Here is a 21,366-nt window from a genome sequence, read left to right as displayed (position 1 = left end):
GAGTCACGGACGAAACAAACATACACCACAAAAACCGACGAAGCCCAATATCCGATATCCATCAGGAAAACAGTCCCTCCTTCAACCCAACGCCCCTAGAAACCCAAATCAACATCCAGCTTCACTACCCCCGACGAGCTGGCTCTCAATATAAACCACATCAACACCTCTACCAGTCTTCAAAGACCCACCCAGCACAGCACCTTCAATCCCACCAAGCAGCGCCCTTAAATTCACCCAGTTCCGCTACACCCCAAACACCAAAACCACACCACCACCCAGATCCCACACGGCCAAAACTAATCTCTACCTTTTACCCAAGCAGTAACACAATCGCCACCGACAGTCTTGACTCCCCTATAGATACATACGGATACCCACCACCTACCAAAACACCGACGACTTCTTCCCGCCCACAGCGTTTTTGCCTACGTATAGATATAGATATACAAGCCCTTAACCCAAGCAAGCCCCCGGGTGCCAGGAACCGCTACATCACACATCATGGAAGGGAGGCATACGCCAGAGATCTGAAACGTGGCGGGGTATATTGGCATCTTTGCGCAGTCGCCGGGAGTACCTACAGGAAGAAAAGGGGATGGGGGGGGGGGGGGGGACGCTATCTACCAACTCCTAGTCTCGGGGAATCACAAAAGCTCGAGAGTCGGTGGAAATAGCAATAGCGAAACGCTGCTGACTACGGCGTATCTAGAGTACAGAGTCAGTAGGACAAGTAGTGAGTTCTGGAGGAAGGGGAAGGGGTGGTGTCGTCTTGTTTTTTGCCTAGCAGGAAACTATTTTCTTCCAGCCTATAAATGCTAGGATGCTAGTTACCGGGAGAGCGAGAGGGAGATGAGGTCCTGCCGCCAGAAGTTCTAAACTAGTATGGAAGAGGAGGTTACAAACGTACGGGTTCAGACCACAGATGTGGGTCTGGGTCGAAATAGTAGGTACCGATGGTTGGTACCAGTATGTTACTACTCAGGTAGTGTTTTGCCACTGCAACTACAGCGCACAACCCTTACCTAGCATAGCATACAACTCTTAACAAGAGTAGCGAATCAATCGAGCGGTGTGCCTACAATCACCAACAAAACCAACACCTAGCCTCCCGAGAATTGGGGCGAATCAACTGGCTTACTAGTACATGGCCGGGGACAGAGTTTGTATTATAATTACATCAAATCTCCACTCCACAGAAACCCGCAGAGTAGATCTTTAGGATTTTCAATCACCATATGTATAGATGTATCCGCCACTAGCTTCCCAGATCCCCCCACTGCACTGCAGGAATTTAATGCACAAGGTATCACTCGGTCCGTGAGTCAAACTCGACAGAGCGGTGAGTCAGCCTCGCCCCCAGCAATTGAAGGGGGTACATGTAGTGGGCCGATATATTGCCTTATCCTATAGCCCGTTCGGATGGATCAGTGTAAGTTTGATGTCTACGGACAGCTACAGAGAGAGGGTGGGACATGTACAGCCGCATTCGAAAAGTACTGGCACCCTACTACATTGAGTCGTTCATGGATTGTAGCCCACCAAAATCCATGGCACTCGCGCATACTCAACTTATTGATAGGTATGACCGCAATAGAGACATGGCAGCTCTCTCTGGCAATTGTCTTGAATATGGGGGTTGAAAAGCAGAAAGGACTGCCTCGTGAGTTTGGCTCGAAGGTGCCAATACTTTTCAAATGCGGCTGTACAGCACATAATAAATGACAGGCGGACAGAAGGCCTAGCCGTCACCTTAAAAAATAAAGATCCCCTTATGTGCATGTATCTACTTAGTCTTCCTTCTCCAGATCCCAAAGAATACGAAAGTTGGGTTACCCTAGCCGAAAATTAAGGCCAGCATCCTGACCTCCTAATTTAATAGGCCGACGTAAAGTAAAACCTGCAGGTCTGGCCGGTCAACTAAATCCTTATATGTATCCAAGCATGTGCCCTCCCTCCTTCATATGCTGTAGCTACACGCCAGGTACTCGATCTACTCCTCGCTAGCTAGCTGCATACTGAAACCCGAATTCTCCATATATTTACCGCTTTTTTTTTGTTTAATTCATTAATTATATTTACCGCTTCCCCGATCTTGATCTGGATCTGGATCATGGAATGAGACATCCATACATACAGCATTTCTGCAGAGGTACAGGTACCGTGGTTTTGGGGGAGTTGATTGTAATTCGATACCTGCCTGGCGGGTGGGGTGCTTATCCAAGCGTAGTTATCCTCTAGGCTCTCTCACGGATTCTTAAGTCAGTACTTAAGCTAGTCTCGTACCCATCCCCTACTTAGAAGCAAGCTTCCCTGTTGGGCGGTGGGAGGGCGCGGAGTACGAGAGTCACTATAAACAAAATCATACACCCCACATGCTGTCCGGATGTTAATGCACTCCTCGCCATCATCTAAAACCCAAATATCCCCGCTTCCCCGATCTTCAGCTGAGACATTAATATTGAGACATTCATCTATCTCACTAGCTGACTCGAGGAGAATGAGGAACCTGCAAGCCTGTATTTTGAGAAGAAGTGTACTGTGGAAGAGAAGCTGGTTACACCCCGACTGTAGATGGGCAGCATAACGTCGTATCCCTCGGGAGATGGAGAAAGGATCAAGAATGGCCATCGCGGCTGCAATTGTCTTTTCGCCCCTTTAAAGGACTTACGGCACGACCTTCCCACATGCAAAGTGCAGGATCGACACCATGCACGTGGTGAGCATTTCTCACGACCAAAAAACCCTATCTCTGCCTTACAATTGTTCTCAAGTCGTCTTTGGCTGCCAAATATGGGGTTCTCCGGCCGGGCTACATAGGGCGGTCCTTATATACCCAAGCAATCACCCCTCACATGCTGTCCACCTGCATGCCTACCAACGCTCCCCAGATGTCTCTCCTTCTATCATGCACCCCTCGCCATCCACATGCCCACCCAAAGATCTCCATACATCGGCTGCTTCCCTGATACAGGGCCGAGACAGGGATTGAGACATCATCTCACTTTACGCCAAATTCAGTGGTCGACGAACTTCTCGTCCGGAACTTTACAGGGCTTTCTGAAGTCATAGCTCTCGGGATAGGAATGTCTCGAGAATGCGCAGCTATTAATATTTACAATGTCAGGCATTGTGTTTCGCTCCATCTGGTAGTTTTTGTGAATGAAAGAACTATCATTGGGAATGGGGAACACTCGACGATGAGAAAGGTATCGAATATCGTGGTCGTTCTAGCAGACCTCTATATCTAAGGTTCGACACTTCCCTCGTCCCAAGTGACTGACGTCCGTGAAATGCTAGCAGTACCTCACATAGTATTGGATGTGCGCCGGTTATCAACACAAAGGGCAACGAGGGCCAGTTGAAAAAGAACAGTGGTAGAGAAGGCCGCAAAGAATCGTGGAGGGGTTGAATAATGTTGTCGAATGCTGCTACCTGCAGAATAATGATCTTCGGGTAAAGAACACGATTCAATCTTTTTGATGGGATGATATGACAAGGTGTTCAAGCCCTTAAGACACAGTCTCAACAAAAAGCGCGAAGTACCACCTCAGCACACGAATGCAGATCTTCCCGCCCTTAGCTTCACATGACTAAAGTATATCTCTAAACACAAGCATTCCCACACACATTACTGTATGCTTACTTTCAAGCAATACCATTTCTTCATAGAATATCACTCGGAAATCAATGCGGATAGTTCAGATGGAAGCATAAGCAGTGCATACTGCTCTGAAGCACCCAGATTCAAACTATATCAAATGGTAGCAACTTAGGAAGAGATGTGTATGCTACACCCCAACAACGTAGGATTCTTTATGAGAGAAAGGAGATTAACCCCCATCCATACTTTAGCCACCAATCAGCTGCAATCTGGCTACCACTCCCTTTCACTCCCCGGATTCTATTGTCCCGAAACTCTAGGGGAAGTGAAAACTCCTCTGTTCGTGCGTCTTGGCATAGATATATCAGCGGCGGTATAATTTGTTCTCACCTTGAACTCTTTTTTTTTCTTAGCCTACGTAAACACACTCAACCAACTTCCTCAAGCTGCATCTACTGATGATTAGTCTCCGGCAGGTTGCTTAAAGAATCAAGACACATGCCTTAGAAGGATATTCATATGCGTTGAAATTGTGGAGAAACGGCTGTTGGTGCGTTCAAAGGGAAATGATAACTTAAAGAAGACATCATTGATAAACAGGACGTCAAGTCCTGCCACTGTCTCAGTCATGAAACGCCCGCTAAATAGGCTAGTGTTCATTCCATCTCAGAAGAAACCATACCCAATGCTTCTTTTTCTCTTGTTACGCATGCATCACGATCATCACCTGGGTCCGAAATGCCGCAGAGTCCCCCACAATATTCAACCCAACTCCTTTCAAATTTCCCTTAGGCGAGAGTAAAGACACAGGCCAAGCTGTCTTAGCCTCTTAGCTCTGGCCAACTCACTACCACGCCCTCCAACTGCATCCCCCAATGCCAATGCCAATGTCTCTCGCCCCTCCCACATTCCTGACAAAGCGCGGGTGAAGCTTAACTGGCGCCAGTGGGTGTTACACTCCCACCTCGACTGCCGTGTCTACGCGTCTCGACAATCTTACAAACCCTATCCCCCACACATGCACCCCCTCTCTAGAAGCCACAACCGCCCCGATCCTCCCCAAGCCAAAACAGGCACTGAAACCACCACTCCACAAGATCTCACTCGGGCCGTCCACGCAGATGCGGCTAGTTCCATACGTCAGGATTTACAGTGCATACATGATTGCAAGGTCACATGTCTGTGGGTGGTCCGTGATGAGGTGCCTTGGGTATGCATGGCATGGTAGGGGGATCGCATGGCAGAATAGAGCATGTATATGTAGGTGCTGCGATTGGTGTAGGCCCAACGACAACTAAGAATTAAGCATCATGTTCGATCCGGGCCCTGCCAGTAAGGGTGTGGGTATCTCGTGCACTGCAGGCTGGGTGTTTATTCGATATGGCCGGCATTGTGTGTGCCCTACGTATGTACCATACTCTGCTGCTGGTTGGGGGTAAATGAGACAGTTTCACGATCTGCTTACTCTACTTACGATGCAAGATTCGATCCCAGATCGGAGAGAGGAATGTTAACGGGTAAAAATAATATAAACGATGTACAAGAACCAGCCAGCCTCAACGAAATGTAGAGAAAAAAAAGAAGAAAACTCCATGCCCTAAGAATATTAAGGACCCAGAAGAAAGAAGGGGTAAAATAAAAGAAAAAAGAACAGTGCTCCCTGAACTAACCAACATCAAACCAATCACCTTATAGCTATAAAATCGACCATATCCACAGTTTAAACAGCCAATGAGAAAGGACTTGGTGGGACATCCTCGGAGGGGGGAAGAAAAAGAAAGAATTTTTAGAAAAAACGGAGGTGAGTGAGAAGGATAGATGTAAACCACAAAGGAAAAGTAAAGGGGACAGCATAGTACGGAGGCATTGTGATTACAATGCTCCCCAGTTAATGTAAATTGCTCCACTAGCTTTTTCGTTCCGGATGAATAGTGCCAATAGTGCCAATATCGTCGATACTTTCAAACCACTGTCGTCGGGAGTTGCAAACCACTATCGCCGGTAGTTGCAAACCAAGCATGAACCGACTAGGCTGCCTGGTCATTCAAGAAAAGCCCACACCCCCTCTTCCAATCCCAAGCCCCACTTCCTGCTTGTACCACTGATCGACCTTCGATCAGCAAGCCTAGCTACCACAAACCTATTCAAACACCCCAGGGGTTGTTTGTGCACAATCAAAATATGACACGAAGTGACAATAAATGAAACCCAAAGTCCATATCATACGTTTTTAAGAAAATGAAAAGGAAAAAAAAGGAAATTGAGCCTCAAAATTCGTTTTCTCGTATCGTAATTGTTCAGAACCCCTCCCATAAAAACAAAACAAGATATCCACAAAACAAAAAGGAGATGGATGGGGCTTGAGAAGAATAAGAAAAAAAAAGCTTGGTAAACAACAGGCTACATTGAAGGTTAAGTAAGAAAATAACTCCAGCTCGCAGAAATAAAACAAAAATAGACAAGAAAATAGTGAAGGAGCGAGTGATCTAGCTGTAAGCATACAGCCAGAGCTTCTGGTTTCGGCTTAATGCAACACTCAAGTCTTGGTCGCTTTGAAGACTAACCATCTGTCCCGTCGGTTCGTCTTTGTACTCGATTTCTGTCAGTTGTGTGCCCAAACGCTCCTGTAGTTTGTCCTGTAACTGCACAAACGAAACGTCTTTGGGCAGACGAATAGCGATGAGATCGTCCTTGTAAGTGATCTTAATCTTCATCATTCCGCCAGGCTGGGAGGCATTCGATCCTTGAGTCTGTGCACTCATGGAGCTGTCTTGTCGTAGCATCCGTGGGGGTTGGAGATCGGACGCACTACGAATCTGAACTTGTTGCGCCTGGGAGATAACATTGGTACCCATGCGGCCAACTGAAGTACGCGACGGAGGTGCTGTTGAGTATCCGTTACCGTTAAGGTTGGCCTGCGACGACTGTCGTGATGGTTCACGGGAGGAATCACTAGATTGCTGTGATCCAGTGGATTGTCTGTTGTCATACTGCTGAGATGCTCTGTAAGTCGTGTCGACGTCACCAGGCCTAGGCGCGAAAAGCTGCTTGACCAATCCGGACCCTGCAATATAAGAGGGCATGGCAAGAAGTCTCTTGATATAATCGTCCAAACTCTGTCGCCGTGCTGCAGATATAGTATCTGTGACGTAGGTAACCGGGCCGGGCATGTAAGGTAGGATGCGCTTCTGCCCGGTGTGACCCGCCTCATCTTTGAACTCGTCTAGTAGAGCGATCTGGAAGTCATAGAAATCTTCGTAGAATCGGCATAGACTCCAATGTCTCCCATCCTCCATGACCGCGTTCAGTACGTACCAGTACCGTCCATTCTCAAATGAGTAGCTGTCCACCGAACCAGAAACAGGCGCCACAAGCTGCGGCTGTCCTTGAGATGACGGTGTTCTCGAATGACGGTATTGTTCCTGGGCGTATCCCTGTTGCATGGTCTAGAAAAACGTCAGTGACTTCATCCTGCGCATGAAATGGTCTCACATAGTCTTACGCTTCTATTACTATTGGTGCCATTTCCATAACTATTGGGCTCGCTCAAAGACATGTGCTGCAGCCTCTGAGTTGGCTCGTCCGACTCGAACTTCCCCAGTGAGATACTGCTGTTCTTGTACTCAGCAGCCATCTTTTTCCACTCTTCAACCTTGGGCACACCAGCGCGTGCAATTGCAGCTTGGGCATCCTCAACGGGCTGTCCAGTTACCATGTCTCGGATTTCGATGAAATCCACCGGAATCAAGCCTGGACCCCCGAGACGGCCGATGGGCTTCGCGACGAACCAGTCCTTGTCTGATTGTGCGATCACAATGATGGCTTCTCCCGACTTTGCCTCCAACTCATCCGCTCTCTCCGCTGCAAAATCATACAGCACAACACCGTAGAGAGGAGAGCCTCCCTTGCCACTCCCAGTCATTCTCTTGACATCAACTCCCGTCCCCCCTGACGTTACACGATCTGAAGTACCCATGAATCGGTCCGAGTATCCTGAATCTGCGTCTGTTGCTCTTCTTAGAATGTCGCTTGCACCAGACGCGTTTGAGTCGGCACTGTCACGTTCGTTCTTCCCGAGTACCTGAAAGTAGTTCACGGGCACAAGACCTCTGGCGTTTGTAGCGGGGTTGCAGGCTTCGTACCAGTCGGTGTCGTACTCTCTTCCAACCACGTGGAAAAAATCTCCCTTCTGAAAGCTTAACTCTTGATTGCTGGAGGCGTTGTAGTCAAATAGCGATCGAATGACCTGAAGAAAAGTTCGAGTTAGCGCGATGTTGATTAAAGCAATTTATCCCACCCCCTCCCTGACTCCCCGACCCATCCCGCCCCCCCCCCCCCCCCTCGTCAGGGGGCAGCAACTATTCAGGCAGGAGTCTCGAATCGACAGGCTCGAGCGATAAACTGGGGTGCCGAGTGCATGAAAAAAATAATTCAAATGAAATTCAGATCATGAAATCCCAACATATTACGCAAGAGCCCCAAGCAGCTACCACGAGGAGAAACGGCCCGCGCCCTGCTGAGGACAAATGAAACCGCCCAGCAGCCTCAAATGCACAGGACAATGACCTCACCACGTCTCGCGCGGCGCGAAGGTAGGATAAAACAAAAAATAATGAAAGAAATAGAAGCGAAAGTGCATACCTTTTTTGGTGGTTGTATTGTAACAGCTGATTTTGGTGTGATGGAGATGTGGGATATTTTGGGGCCTTGGTATGAATCGGTTTTGTGATGATCGCCCTTGAGTGATTTGCGTATGCCCTGTTTTTCAAAAGAGAAGAATGATTTCTCACGATTAACACCTGGACCTCCTCTTGCGCTGACACTATCTCGTGTGCTGCGTTTTGAATCAACAAGCTGCGATAGCGAGCGACCCACCTTTATCATTTTTTAAATTGGGAATGCGCCAGATTCTATATGGCGGCAGCGGAGAGAGGAGGGGAAGGGAGGGGGGGTGGGAAAGCGTAGAATGCGGTTCCTCTCCCGTTGGATAGAATAGCGGGTTTTTTTGTTTTTTTTTCGTGCTGCTGCTTTTTCGCTTCCGTTGCTGTCGCTCTTTCCTCTCTGAGCTCTCAGTTCGTTTTCAACTATGCAAGTTGGTATTCGACTGATGCTATGCTTTATTGCTATAAATTCCGCTGCCGGGAAAGTGCGCGCTTTCGAAGCTGTCGATGGAGGATTTTTCGCCTATCGCAGCTGCAGATGTCTGGAGGCGCGCGAAGAGGAGTTGTGAGTCTGTGGGTTCCGAAGATGTATCCGGGGCTGCAGATGAGAAGAGGGAAGGGGAGTAAAGGGCCACACGAGGAAGACGGTCTGTGCGGGATTGTTGGACCGGCAGGGGGGGGTGTGTGGGAGCAGCAGTGGCGGTGAAAGAAGCCTTGAAATAGCGGTACGTAGTTGATATATGTCACTGACTTTTTTAAAAAAAACTCAGCGTGGTTGTGGGAAGGTAGGAACGTGATGGTAGAAATAAGTGAATGACGAGCGCTGCTTGAGGTAGGAGAAGAAGGAAAACCAGCAAGACGCAGAGCACACCGAGAGAGATTATACAAACAGGCAGGCAGTAGCAGTAGAAAGAATAAATTCCTTTTTAGGGAGGACAGCTGGTTAGTAACAAGCAGATGCACACCCCCGGCGTGCGGTAAGGGGCGAAAGGGCTGAAGCTAGTTAAGGCGCTGGTAGAGATTGCACAAGGTGGGTGGGGAGGGAAGGAGGTGGGGTAAGGGTCCTTGGTAGCCTCTCTTCTTTTGAGTCGTCACTGGAGTCAGTCCAGGCGCAGAGGGGTGTGAGAAGCGAAATGAGGTTGAAGCCACAGGGCGATATAAATCAAGAAGCGGGAGGTTGAAGATGAGGGGGATGTTTCTCTGAGAGCTCACTATCTATCTAGTGCCTATGAACTACGGAAACAAGGGAGGGTGTCTGGAAAGTGGGAGAAAGCTCTAAGCTGTAAAAGAATAAAGTGCCGCGACTACTTCCAACAGCACCAGGAGGGGGGGGGGGTAAGAGAAGTGGGCAAGTGGGCAAGTTTCTGTCCGTCTAATTTGCGCGTCGTGACTCGGGTTTCCAAGAAACAACAAGACGGGGGAGATCGGGAGACTGAGAGAAGCAGAAAAAGGTAGCAAGAAAGCTAAAGAATTAAAAAGCGAGGACGAGAGTGAAGAATCCCTTGAGCAATTGTCAACCCGATCTCTCGTGATGGAGCGCAGATGCTCAATGGATATAATTCATGCACGTTGGGCGACTTTAAAAGTCTTTTCTACAATTGCAAGTGAGGCAGGGCAGAAGGGAATGATGCTACATTGCAGGCAAGCAAGGACCAGGAGGGTGTGCACTGTGCAGTGCGGGAATAGATTCAATAATAGGGCTCGGAATTATGAACGATGCTGCGTGCTTGCGTGCTTGCTTGCGTACCTGGGAGCAAAGCGCAAGCAAGGAAGGAAAAACAAATCCCAATGGTATCCACAGATCATCTAGGTATGTAATTGAGGATGGATTCAATAGTGCACTGGACATGGACGAAGTGAGTACTCTACTATTCATGGCTATATGTACTATGTAGTGCTTCAGCTTCATGACAGTTCTTCAGGGTGCAGTACTACATGTATTTACTATTGGTGCCTACTAGTACAGGTACCACCTGCATGAACTACCACCACTGTGACTCTGTACCCTAAGGTAACAAATAGGGTCCAAGTAACTACAACAATAACAGCAAACGGTAGGAAAATCGTGATGTCAGTATCCACAAGTGATAATATGCATCCCGTACTAAAGTACATACCCGCCTTTGGACCTCGAATATGTGCATGGAGTAAATAGGTAGGGTCCTTTCGCCCTACATAGGCCATATCCCCCACTTCTCTCGAGGCTTACAGAAGAGTTGTAGAGTAGGTACTGTAGAGTAGGTATTGCTTACTACGGTACTCTAGAACTTTATTACTGCAACCCATTATCCGGTCCATCGTGAAATCGTGATCTCCCAAGCTCGAGGAAACGGAGCTTGCCTGCCCGCCGGCACTGCCCATCCGTCATATTATCAGCAACTCAACCACAACATATGTAATTCGCAGGACGTTGTCCCTTTCTTTGGGGCCGTCCTGCCGCTCGGCAGGGAGAACGTGATTGATGTGGGCGCTACCTGGCAGAAAAAAGAAAAAATCAATGGGTGTGGGTGTGTGTGTGTCAGAAACACTCCCTCTCATAATCCTTCTTTATTCCTTCTGTTGCGCCCTTCAAAAAAAAAAAATGGGATTTTTCGTTTTTTGGGCCACCACCATGGATGGATATGACAATTGAAGCTTGCTCGTACGACCAACCCTACGCGTGGCAAGAGATCGCTCATAACCTCCAACCCCCAACCCTACGAGTCTACTTTACATGCGCAGGCGGCAATATATATTCATAACATGTGCTATCGAGGATAAGAGGAAGAAAGAATATTTTCGAGTCGACCGACGATCTGAGGTTGGGTCGACACGCTATGCTGTACTAAGGCACGGGTGTCCTCCCATAAGGACAAAGGGAAGAGCGTTCACAAACGATGTCAAAATTAAAGGTGTCCTCTGTTTACTTACAGAAACGATCCTTTAGGGTGGGGGCAGCTGCTATAGCCATCTCGATTAAAAGTTATGGCCTCGTCTCATTCACTCAGTATCAATACCTAGTTAGGTAGCACATGAGCTGCAAAGTACCATACATGGCTGAATCAGAGGCAGGGTCCATGCTGGTTTCTGTGCGGCGAATCGCCTCCACCAGTCGGAACAGCAGCTTCCATGTCTTGTCTCGCTCTTTCGGCGACAACAAGAGTCATTAGAGACCGGTATGGGGATCTACTTTAGATATCTGCCCTACATACTTGATACCTGGTGTAGATGTCATTGCCCTTGTCTCAACTGTGATTTTAGTGCTGTTGTCGTTTATCTGATAGGGCCACGTGCAAAAGCTAGAATCTTATCTTGATAATAATACTTTGCTTGACCGACGACAGGCCGGTGTAGAGAACTAGCTTGTGAAGATCCTGCCCTTAGATAATACCTATTATTCATGGCTTTACCTGTGTTTCTCGAAACTTCATCAGTTGCTAATATACTTAAAGATGATGCTTCGTTTCCATACTGGGTAATTAAACTTATTGCTAATATTGATACTCATGTCGTCAAAGATAAACCAAAACCAAGTGTTTCAACAACTCCGAGCACAAAACACGGAGAACCAAAACCATAAATTAGCGCGCTCACCCGGAGTGATCATAAATCTCCATATTCAAGGTGAAGGTGTTGCCAGCCTATATTCTGTCAATGATATAATATCCTCAAACTTTCAACTAAGTAACCTCCAAGCATAATGCACAGCCCACCCACCAGCATGGCCAGCAACCAGTCAATATAAATTCGCTGACCTTTACCACCAATACGAGATTGACTTCTCCCCCCAGCCCCAATTTGAAGCACATCAAATTGTAGATCTCATATCTACAGGAGCAGAACCCGTTTAAATGTTGATACCAAATGCACATCCATCTCCATCTTATCTTACCCCATACTCATCTCATCATGCTGCCTTGCCTTACTCGCTAGCTTGATTGACGTTTAAGCCCCCCCGGGCAAGCCTTGTGCCATTGCTTTCCTTCTTTCTTTTGCACAAGCGCAGAAGGGCGCATAAGGATGACAGTTTGACATCTGACATTTGACATATCGGAGCTTTTCTTTGCACAAAGTGCACTCAAGTGGGCGCACATCGCGCACACACACTCACACTCACTCACATATATACCACACCACACTTTAGTACACGCCGCCGCCTTTCCCGCCATCATGTATGTATTGTGCTCAATGTCATGTAGATAGTTTAATTTTTCCTCCTTCTCCACAAAACCATCCGCAGAATCCGGAGTCTCGGTAGTTTTTTCCCCCTTCCTCGTCGTACTATATATATCGGTGTTTCGGAACTTATTGAGTACACAGTGCTACACATATGGCATTTAAACACTGCGGAGAATAGAAGTGCAGTGACGTAGAGTAACTACTATGTATGCAAGTATATAACACAATAGTAGAACAAGATTCATCGAAGGTCAAGCATTAATATTTTCTCAAGGTACGCAGGCCCGATTACCCGATATTAAGGGTTCGGGTATCGGTAGGTTTTAATCCGCCTAGGACATCCCTTGCTGACTTGCCCGATATCAATCCGGACTCGAAAAAGGTGAGATGAAACATATTTGTTCGAGAAAAATCTTGTTCGGGGCGGGGGAACCCAAGTACCAGGTTTCTACAACTTACAGTCTTACGGCATTTGGGAGTACGGACCCTAGTTCCTTGAGAAGGAAGGCACATACCCCGCAGGGACCTATGGTCAATGGCCCGCAGATCCTAACTAAACTTCACTTCCCTGGACATTTGTGCAATTATGTATTATAATGATTTCTTCCCTTTATTGATATTATGGACTGTATAAGTATCTTGATGGTGTGAACTATGATACGTGGAGAGAAAGATGCACATGAAGTAAAGGGAATCGAACTCCCAAACAGCCTCCACCGAAAGAAAACAACGCCCTGAAATAGATAAAAAGAAAAGCGCCACCCTGTCCAAATGTGCAAACAAAAGAAAAGAAAAGTGAAAGACAAGGGGGTCAGAGACCAACGGCCCTGCTCAAGATTATTTTGAGTCCATATCTGCAGTGGTCGCCTCGTTCGGCCCGTTGTTTATTGTCCGCATGCCTACTTGGGGGTTGGCTGCTTAGGTATTCGCCTTGGGTTTAGATGGATTTCGTGGTTATTTTTGACTTCATGATATGGCGGGAAAAGAGTTAAAAGAATGTTGAGAGAAAGGGGAGGAATGGGAGAAAGAGCAGCGTAAGTGCCGTTAGGTAGCAGCCGTTTCTTCCGACGATACGTTAAACAATTTAAAACAACGAGCTTCATGGTATAGAGATGGTTTGTTGAGAACCGTATTTTCTACAATTGCCCCTTGATATCAACCTTCTTGAATGCAGACTTCTTTAACTCTTCGAATATCGAAAGTGCTTTGGTTGTTTGAAAGCGAATCGTCCTGGGAACACCCTTATCATCCGACTTCTGTTCGATAAGGTCCTGGGCACCGCTGTCGCACAAAAACTGCACGCACTCGGTATCGCTCTCAAAGCCGAGTTCTTCAGTCAGAAATCTAATATCAATATCGGGTCGATAACTCCACGAAACGAAAAGACAAAGCCACAATCAACGCCATGTCAGCAAGTCTAGACCACGTAAAAGAGGCAATAGGACCAAGGAGTATCATGTCTCACGCTTTACAGATAGTGCACATGGCAGACATTCTTTCACGAGCAATAAATGAATCCATCAGGTATCCCCCCATCTTGGGTGCTTCCAAATAGAGCTTAAAGAACCTGTGAAAATTGCCGGCTGCAAGAACGGAGCGTACTTGCAGGGCATGCTGGACTGACTTATCTTGTTTGTCTACAGGGGTTAGGTTCGCTAGCAGATCGTTCATGTCGGCCCGGTTGCATGTGTGAAGGAGATAGAGAATACGATACGCCTTGAACTCTTCTTCGTGGCCTTTGAATCCTTCGCCATATAGCGAATAGAGCTGAGTCTGGCACTGATTATACTCACCCAAGTCGCCCTGAACCATAAAATGTCAGAAGCAATATTAAATAATACCAGGCTGAAATGCATGCAACTTACTTTCTCTAGCGCTATCCGCGCGTGTATTTCGTAAACCAAAACTGTGAAATCCGTCTTGATATGCTGAACTGTTAGGTCTTGCCGAAGGGACTTGAACTGGTCGCAAATATAAGAGTAGTTTGACTCGGTCCTCCATTTCTTCTTTAAAAGTTCAAGCGTCTTTTCCAAAACATGTAGCGGCCGCACCTGTGTAGGGTCCGGAGCTGATGTAAGTCGGAAGTATTGTTTCTCAAGCTTCTCGCAAGTTCCAACTAATATTTTGCCATTATCAATGGGAGTTGATGGATGCGGTGATTGGGGTGAGACACGATTGTTACTGTCCTCGAATCGTTTTGCACGTTTTTCTTTGTCACGTTGGCTTAATTTATCTGCCGCAGAGGAATATTGATGAGTATCATGACGAGCGCGCTTGTCAAATCTATCATCCGACCTAATAACAAGGGATATTTCATCGCTACTAGCACTAGCAGCATCACGTCAGTACAAGTAGGCCAGTAGTGTTGGGTAGCTATGATCTGCCCAGGCTCTAGTTGCACTTGACTGCTCACCTTTTTCTTTTTTTACCTCCAAGCTCAAAGTTCATCACATTGTTATATTTAGGCTCTCGATTGGATGGAGAATATCTCCCAGAAGTATCCAACTTTGGTGGCGGAGAGCGCAGACTATTATTGAGCTCCTGCATAGTTATTGTCGAGTCTTCCTTATCTACCCTGTCTTTCTTTTCCTGAGCCTTCTTCGCCAGAACATGTTGAGGTAGTGGCATATTATCCCATTCTATGGTCCATACAACTTTTTGATTGAACGCGTCCGTAATAATTCTTTTAAGTTCTATTTCCACTTCTGATTTGGACTCTGGCGGGCAGTCTTCGAAAGTTCGAGCGACGTACTGTTTTAACTTATCGGGGAAAGTAGTCTTCTGCCCAGATGATGGTGACTCTGTAGAAGCTTGAGTCTGTGTTTGTGTTGACTATCGGGGGACTCGAATTAGAAACGGCCCTTCATCGTTCACAATCTCATAACAGCAAGGCGTATTCACCTGATTATATGAATAGCCTGGTCGAGTGCCGGAAGAAAGCGTTTTGCGTGCATTTACCTGGGTGTATGCACCGTTACCTGTATCGCAGCACCCACGTCAGAAAGCCGTTTCGCGCACATACGAGATAGGAGGAGCAGAGTTAAGGCAACGTAATAAGCCAGAGTGGACTCACGATTACTTCCGTTAGTGTAGCTGGAGCCGCCAGACCTCCATGGTGGTGCAGACATGATCGATGTTGGTTAGAACTGATGTTATTAAACGATAACGCAATACTCGTGTCCTCAAGAGTAAAGGGACGTAAAGTTAAACTATAGAGGAGTAGATTAGTTGGCACAAGATATTGATGATATTTTTTAACGATAAGAAAACTTTGGGAGGGGGGGGGTAAAACGCGAGAGGAGTTGAGATATTTCCTGAAGGGAGGAGAAAGTAACAGTGGAGGAGGTTGGAGCGGAGGTGACTTGTAAAATCCCTGTATTCTTCACTCGGGTGGGTAACTGGCTGATTAAGGCAGGACCACACCGTCATTGTACCAATAATATGTAAGGCCCTCGCAGTAGAATCGTACATAAACCGATCGCTCCGCAGATAGCACTTTTGAAGATTAGATTGAAAAGTTAATTCAAATTTGACAGCGTAAATTTGAACCTTTGTGCAGCTTAGATCTGTTGTAGTTCGAGCTAGCCGGGCCCAGTGATCTCACGTGACTTGTAAGATACGATTCTGCTGGAAAGAATTCAGAAGCTACATATAGGTGCCCTATGGTAGGAATATATATAAAAGTAAAAGCCAACAGTCCGAAGCCTTCTGGTAGTCTTTATGTACATTTGTGCCTACATGTACCTACACTCGTAGTGTACTATAGGTTTGTGTTTGATTCTCATTCGTGTAACTGTACCTACGCTACAATATGTAACATTATGTTACCCGGCAATGGAAAATCCCGAGGTTGTCACGGCACCGAGGGAGAAGCCCACAAATCAAGCCTCAGAAAGACCAAAAAAGATTCTTCCATACCAGAGCTTGACCAACTGAAGGTAATCATGAAATGTCCTTTATCTCAAACTCCTATTGAGATCTAATTTACTCACAATAACTGTTTATAAGAATTGAATTAATCTAATAAGTAAAATTTAAAAACACATTCATAAAGGAAGTATTAGTAAAGACAAGCCTAGGAAGGAGCTCATGTGTCGGCGGCGTGACTTGGGCCGAGGCTCACTCGCTCGTGCTAGGCCGACTTTCACGTTCACAGAGCTCCTTCCTTAAAGCCATGCTTCCCCACAAAGTTCCTGTCTCTCTCATGAGGACAGGTTCTCATTCTCTGCCTTCATCTTCCACTCAACTATCCACTCTCAAATCTCGTCAGATCTTTATCCTTAGAAAACATATCCGCCATGGCTCCTCGTAAGCTCCCTGTTCTAGCTAACACCCAAACATAGCTAACCATTGTTCACATAGAAATTCAAACTGAGCTCACCAAGCTCTTCAAGATTGACCACCCGGTAATGCTCGCTGGTATGAATGTTGCTGCTGGTCCCAAGCTTGCTGCTGCCGTCACCAATGCCGGTGGTCTCGGTGTTATTGGTGGCGTTGGCTACACCCCAGAGATGCTACGAGAGCAGGTTTCGGAGCTCAAGTCTTTTCTGAACGACAAGAAGGCTCCATTCGGGGTAGATCTCTTGTTACCACAAGTCGGTGGTGGTGCTAGGGCCACTAACTACGACTACACCAAGGGAAAGCTTGATGAGCTGGTTGATGTTGTGATTGAGAGTGGTGCGGCGTTGTTCGTGAGCGCTGTTGGTGTCCCCCCAAAACACGTTGTAGAACGGTTGCACAAGGCCGGTATTCCATACATGAAGTAAGTAAATGCATTCCTCCAAACCACTTCAGTGTGAATCTATCATGCTGACATGAAAAAGCATGATTGGGCATCCCAAACACGTGGCAAAGGCTATTTCAGCTGGCGCCGACATCATTTGCGCCCAGGGTGGTGAGGGTGGTGGTCACACTGGTGACGTCCCTACTTCAGTCTTGATTCCTACTGTTGTTGAGCTCTGCAAGAACACCAAGTCACCACTCACTGGTAAGCCAGTTACCGTTGTTGCTGCTGGGGGTATCTTTAATGGCAAGTCGCTCGCTGCTGCTTTGATGATGGGTGCCCAGGCCGTCTGGGTTGGCACAAGATTCATCCTTGCCGATGAGGCCGGCGCACCTAAGGCCCACCAAGAGGCTGTACGGACTGCTGGCTTCGAGGACACAGTTAGAACCATCATCTTCACTGTAAGTTTATCACAACATCAATATTTTTTCCGAAAGTTTAGTCGCTGATATCTATAGGGCCGTCCTCTCCGAGTACGCAACAACGCTTACATCAGCAACTGGGAGGAGAACCGGAAGGATGAGATTAAAACACTTACATCCAAAGGTGTTATTCCTGTTGAGTATGACATTGAAGAGCTCGACAAGGCAGACAAGCTTGATGACGACACCATGGATAACGCTAGACCATGGCTGATGGGTAAGGTCGCTGCTGTCGTCAACGACAAGAAGCCAGCAAAGGAGATCGTTGAAGAGATGGTTGCTGAAGCAGTTGTAATGCTGAAACAGGGCGAGAAGATGTTGGCGAAATTGTAAATGGATTCCGGGACTTAAAATGCGAGGGCTGTTTACGGTGTAATGCGTGTATCGTTTCTGTTTTTATTTTCTTGTTCTGTGATATATCAAACTAGGTCATTCGTACATTTCAGGCATACAATCACATATTTTGACATTTCGGCCCTCTAAAATATTCTCAAACTTCAGCTATTATTCAAGCAGATAATAGAACAAATTATATTGCCACTTACCGTGTAGCCAAGAACCTGCTAGGCCCTTCTAGGGAGTGGGTGATATTGCGTGATCGAATGTACTTGTAGCTGATACATGGTAATGGCTACATGATGTACGTAGCGTCCCAAAGGTCTGAATAAGTTTCCTGGTCGCACTTGTACTAAGGTTTTTGATTGGCCTAATACACTCAGCGGCCTCTAAAGTTCGCTTTCAGGCGACCATAAAAAGTAATAATACAAAGTAGTGTCCTGTGAATACTGCAATTCTTCGTGTCCGAAAATCCACTGTTGGATGTAGTATAGTCAACCACATACATGTAGAAAGGCGAGGTCTTTGGTGCGACAATCACGCTTTAAGAGTGACTCCTCATATATCGATCGGTTACCGTAAGCTATCCAGTATAAGGTTCATTCCTAACAGGCGGGTCGGTTGGATTCTACCATCGATCGTTGATGTGGTCACAGTAGGAGTGGGTAATCAGGTGTATCTTTTCGTGGAGATAGAAAACCGCTATCGCTATAAACAGTTAAGTTTGGTTTGGGCGCCAAGGCAGGTACCAGGAAGGTCTTTTTTTGGATCGAACCATAGCTGTTTGAACTCTACTCGTAGCTTTATAGCGTTTCCGAACACGACCAATATTGCATGACATACAAAAAGGTGGATTTGGCGCTTTTTCGTATGTCATGCAATATTGGTCGTGTTCGGAAACGCTATAAAGCTACGAGTATTTACGGATTGATTAGCCAGGCATCCCGGAAGTGACGTTACTGCTTGCTCCTCTTGTGGTGGATGTAGCTTCCCGTTCTTATTATTTTCTTTTCCTCCCTCTGTTGCAGTCCTTCGGATGTGCTTGGCACCTTTAGATACTAGCTCACCTACGGCCACCTCCACGTCCCTCAGCAAATTTGGGAAAAAGAGCCTCATCTACTCTAATCCCAACCATTCCAACTACACGACCCGAGCCTTCGACCGCCGCTCAGAACTAGGGTAGACGTCCAAACGACGACACGCGCCTGATCCGAGGGCTCGTCATATCAACCCAACTCCTACCTTAATACCCACCACCCTTCTCGTGACGTACCAACCCCAAATAAAATCTATTTAAGTAGAAGGAGTATATATCATAGCTACAGGTGTCTGAGCACTGTTATGGGCGTCATCAAGAAGAAGGCAGCCAACCCCGGCCGAGTAGAGCCTGGTGTGCGCTACCATTGCGACTCCTGTAATGGCGACATTACATTCACAGTACGTATCTTCACTTCACCCCTTAAACCCCCTCATGCACCATGAGGGGAGATCTTCGGTCAAGCTGATATATGGCCTAGGTTCGAATACGCTGTGCTCACTTGGCATGTACCGACTACGATCTCTGCGTTCCATGCTTCACCTCCGGCGCACAAACTGGAAACCACAACTGCTCAACACATCCCTACCAGGTCATCGAACAGCACTCGTATCCGATATTCGTTGAGGGGTGGGGCGCGGATGAGGAGCTACTGCTTTTAGAGGGCGCAGAAACCTATGGGCTTGGTTCATGGGCGGATGTTGCGGACCATATAGGTGGAGGACGGGACAAGGAAGAGGTGAAGCAGCACTATTTGGATACGTACATCAATTCTTCTCGTTTCCCGTTACCGGAGAAGAGCGACCCGAATGATACAAGTTTTGCGGATATATCTCGCGAGGAGTTCCAGGCGCGGAAGAAAAGACGTATCGACGCCCGGAAGAAGGAGGCGGCGGAGAGTACACCTACGGCCCCGAAGAAGAAGCCGACCACATCTGCCCCTGCCTGCCATGAAATCCAGGGGTATATGCCTGGCCGCATGGAGTTTGAGACTGAGTGGGATAATGAAGCCGAGATGGCCGTTAAGGACTTGTTCTTTGAACCAGGGGAGGGGATCAATCCAATCACAAAATTGGTGGAGCCAGAAGTGGAACTGAAGCTCACGGTGATGGATATATATAATAACAAACTTACTCAGCGAGGGCAGAGGAAGAGAGTTATGTACGAACATAACTTGTTGGAGTATAGGAAAAACACGGCAATAGAGAAAAAGAAGCTCAAAGATGAAAGAGAACTTTTGATCCGCGCGAAGCCTTTCGCAAGGATGATGAACAAGAGAGATTTTGACGATTTCTGCGAGGGGCTGGTGAAGGAACAGCAGCTGCGTCAAGCCATAACGCAGCTCCAGGAATGGCGTCGGATGGGGATCGAGACACTCGAAGGCGGCCAAAAATATGAAATCGAGAAGACGCAACGGGTAGGCTACCTTCTGCCAGGGAATTCCCGACTGCGTGTTTGGAGCCTAACACAACTGGCGAATAGTCCGAGCTACTACGCAATAAGTTGGCACCATTAGACCGCGTGTCTCATCGCTACTCATCGAAAGCAACACCCCCTGTAGAAACGCCCCCCATCAATCCGCTTGTTCAGCCAAAATACCCACCCACTTCTGTCCCTGCTGATCTTGCTGCCTCTTCACCAACTCCAGCGAATAATATACCCTCATCCCCATCACCATACAATAGTAGTCTATTCGGCAATAAAAAGCCCTCCCGAGGAAGTTTCACTAATAATAATGACAGTCTCAATGGGAGAGATGGTGTAGCGCCTTTGGCGCTTACTAACGAGAATGCTACCGATTTGCATTTATTATCACCCGCAGAACAGCATCTGTGTAGTACTTTGAGGATCCTGCCGAAACCGTACCTGGTTATGAAGGAGGTACTGATGAAGGAAGCGATGAAACATGGGGGTGTATTGAAGAAGAAGGTTGCCAGAGAAATTTGCCGGGTAAGTCTTTTGTTTCCTTTCCATCACTTCTATAATAGGCTCGAATATTATGGGGTTGGCATAAATGTAGACGCTAACGGAGCTGGGCTCAGATTGACGTAAATAAGGTCTCAAGAATTCACGATTTCTTCGTCTCAAGTGGCTGGATTGGGAAGGCTTGAACATATTAGAGAAAAGTGGCACACCTATTGTTCTTATCTTGACGCTCACTTGGCATATACTGTCTCCTCCCCGTATTGACTAACTATATTTTATTGTGTCTTCGTTTCTCCGCTATTTTCTGTATACACTTCTTTCCTTTAAGTCGTAGTGGGCAGTGAATGTCGCGTTACGCACTCGTGGTTGGGTAGGGGCGAAAATTTGGGAGTATAAGGTTAACTGTTACGGAGGCTTTCTTCTGCTTTTCCAGAGAGGTT

At 47.0% G+C, this 21,366-nt stretch overlaps 4 protein-coding genes across 4 annotated transcripts; 2 read left to right on the top strand and 2 right to left on the bottom strand.

Moving 5' to 3' along the window:
- Positions 1 to 6,090: 6,090 nt before the first annotated feature.
- On the bottom strand, positions 6,091 to 8,488 carry LAJ45_09292 (uncharacterized protein; the record flags this gene model as incomplete). Its single annotated transcript, XM_046118835.1, has 3 exons — positions 6,091 to 7,050; positions 7,107 to 7,850; positions 8,246 to 8,488. The coding sequence occupies 3 exons, from the start codon at positions 8,486 to 8,488 to the stop codon at positions 6,091 to 6,093; spliced, it is 1,947 nt and encodes a 648-aa protein (XP_045967913.1).
- A 5,071-nt stretch (positions 8,489 to 13,559) lies between these two features.
- On the bottom strand, positions 13,560 to 15,551 carry LAJ45_09291 (uncharacterized protein; the record flags this gene model as incomplete). Its single annotated transcript, XM_046118834.1, has 10 exons — positions 13,560 to 13,791; positions 13,889 to 14,226; positions 14,289 to 14,384; positions 14,475 to 14,656; positions 14,719 to 14,751; positions 14,837 to 14,842; positions 14,952 to 15,106; positions 15,176 to 15,255; positions 15,325 to 15,401; positions 15,497 to 15,551. The coding sequence occupies 10 exons, from the start codon at positions 15,549 to 15,551 to the stop codon at positions 13,560 to 13,562; spliced, it is 1,254 nt and encodes a 417-aa protein (XP_045967912.1).
- A 1,170-nt stretch (positions 15,552 to 16,721) lies between these two features.
- LAJ45_09290 (uncharacterized protein) lies at positions 16,722 to 17,961 on the top strand (the record flags this gene model as incomplete). The annotated part of the gene is made up of 4 exons (XM_046118833.1): positions 16,722 to 16,731; positions 16,786 to 17,185; positions 17,247 to 17,607; positions 17,665 to 17,961. The coding sequence occupies 4 exons, from the start codon at positions 16,722 to 16,724 to the stop codon at positions 17,959 to 17,961; spliced, it is 1,068 nt and encodes a 355-aa protein (XP_045967911.1).
- Positions 17,962 to 19,305: 1,344 nt separating this feature from the next.
- On the top strand, positions 19,306 to 21,111 carry LAJ45_09289 (uncharacterized protein; the record flags this gene model as incomplete). Its single annotated transcript, XM_046118832.1, has 4 exons — positions 19,306 to 19,401; positions 19,482 to 20,417; positions 20,483 to 20,950; positions 21,043 to 21,111. The coding sequence occupies 4 exons, from the start codon at positions 19,306 to 19,308 to the stop codon at positions 21,109 to 21,111; spliced, it is 1,569 nt and encodes a 522-aa protein (XP_045967910.1).
- Positions 21,112 to 21,366: the final 255 nt, after the last annotated feature.

This window comes from Morchella importuna (genome assembly GCF_003444635.1).
Source record: "Morchella importuna strain M04M26 chromosome Unknown Morimp01GS035, whole genome shotgun sequence".
Lineage (NCBI taxonomy): Eukaryota > Fungi > Ascomycota > Pezizomycetes > Pezizales > Morchellaceae > Morchella > Morchella importuna.
Note: the sequence above shows the minus strand (reverse complement) of the source record. Positions and strands in the feature narration are given on the sequence as shown.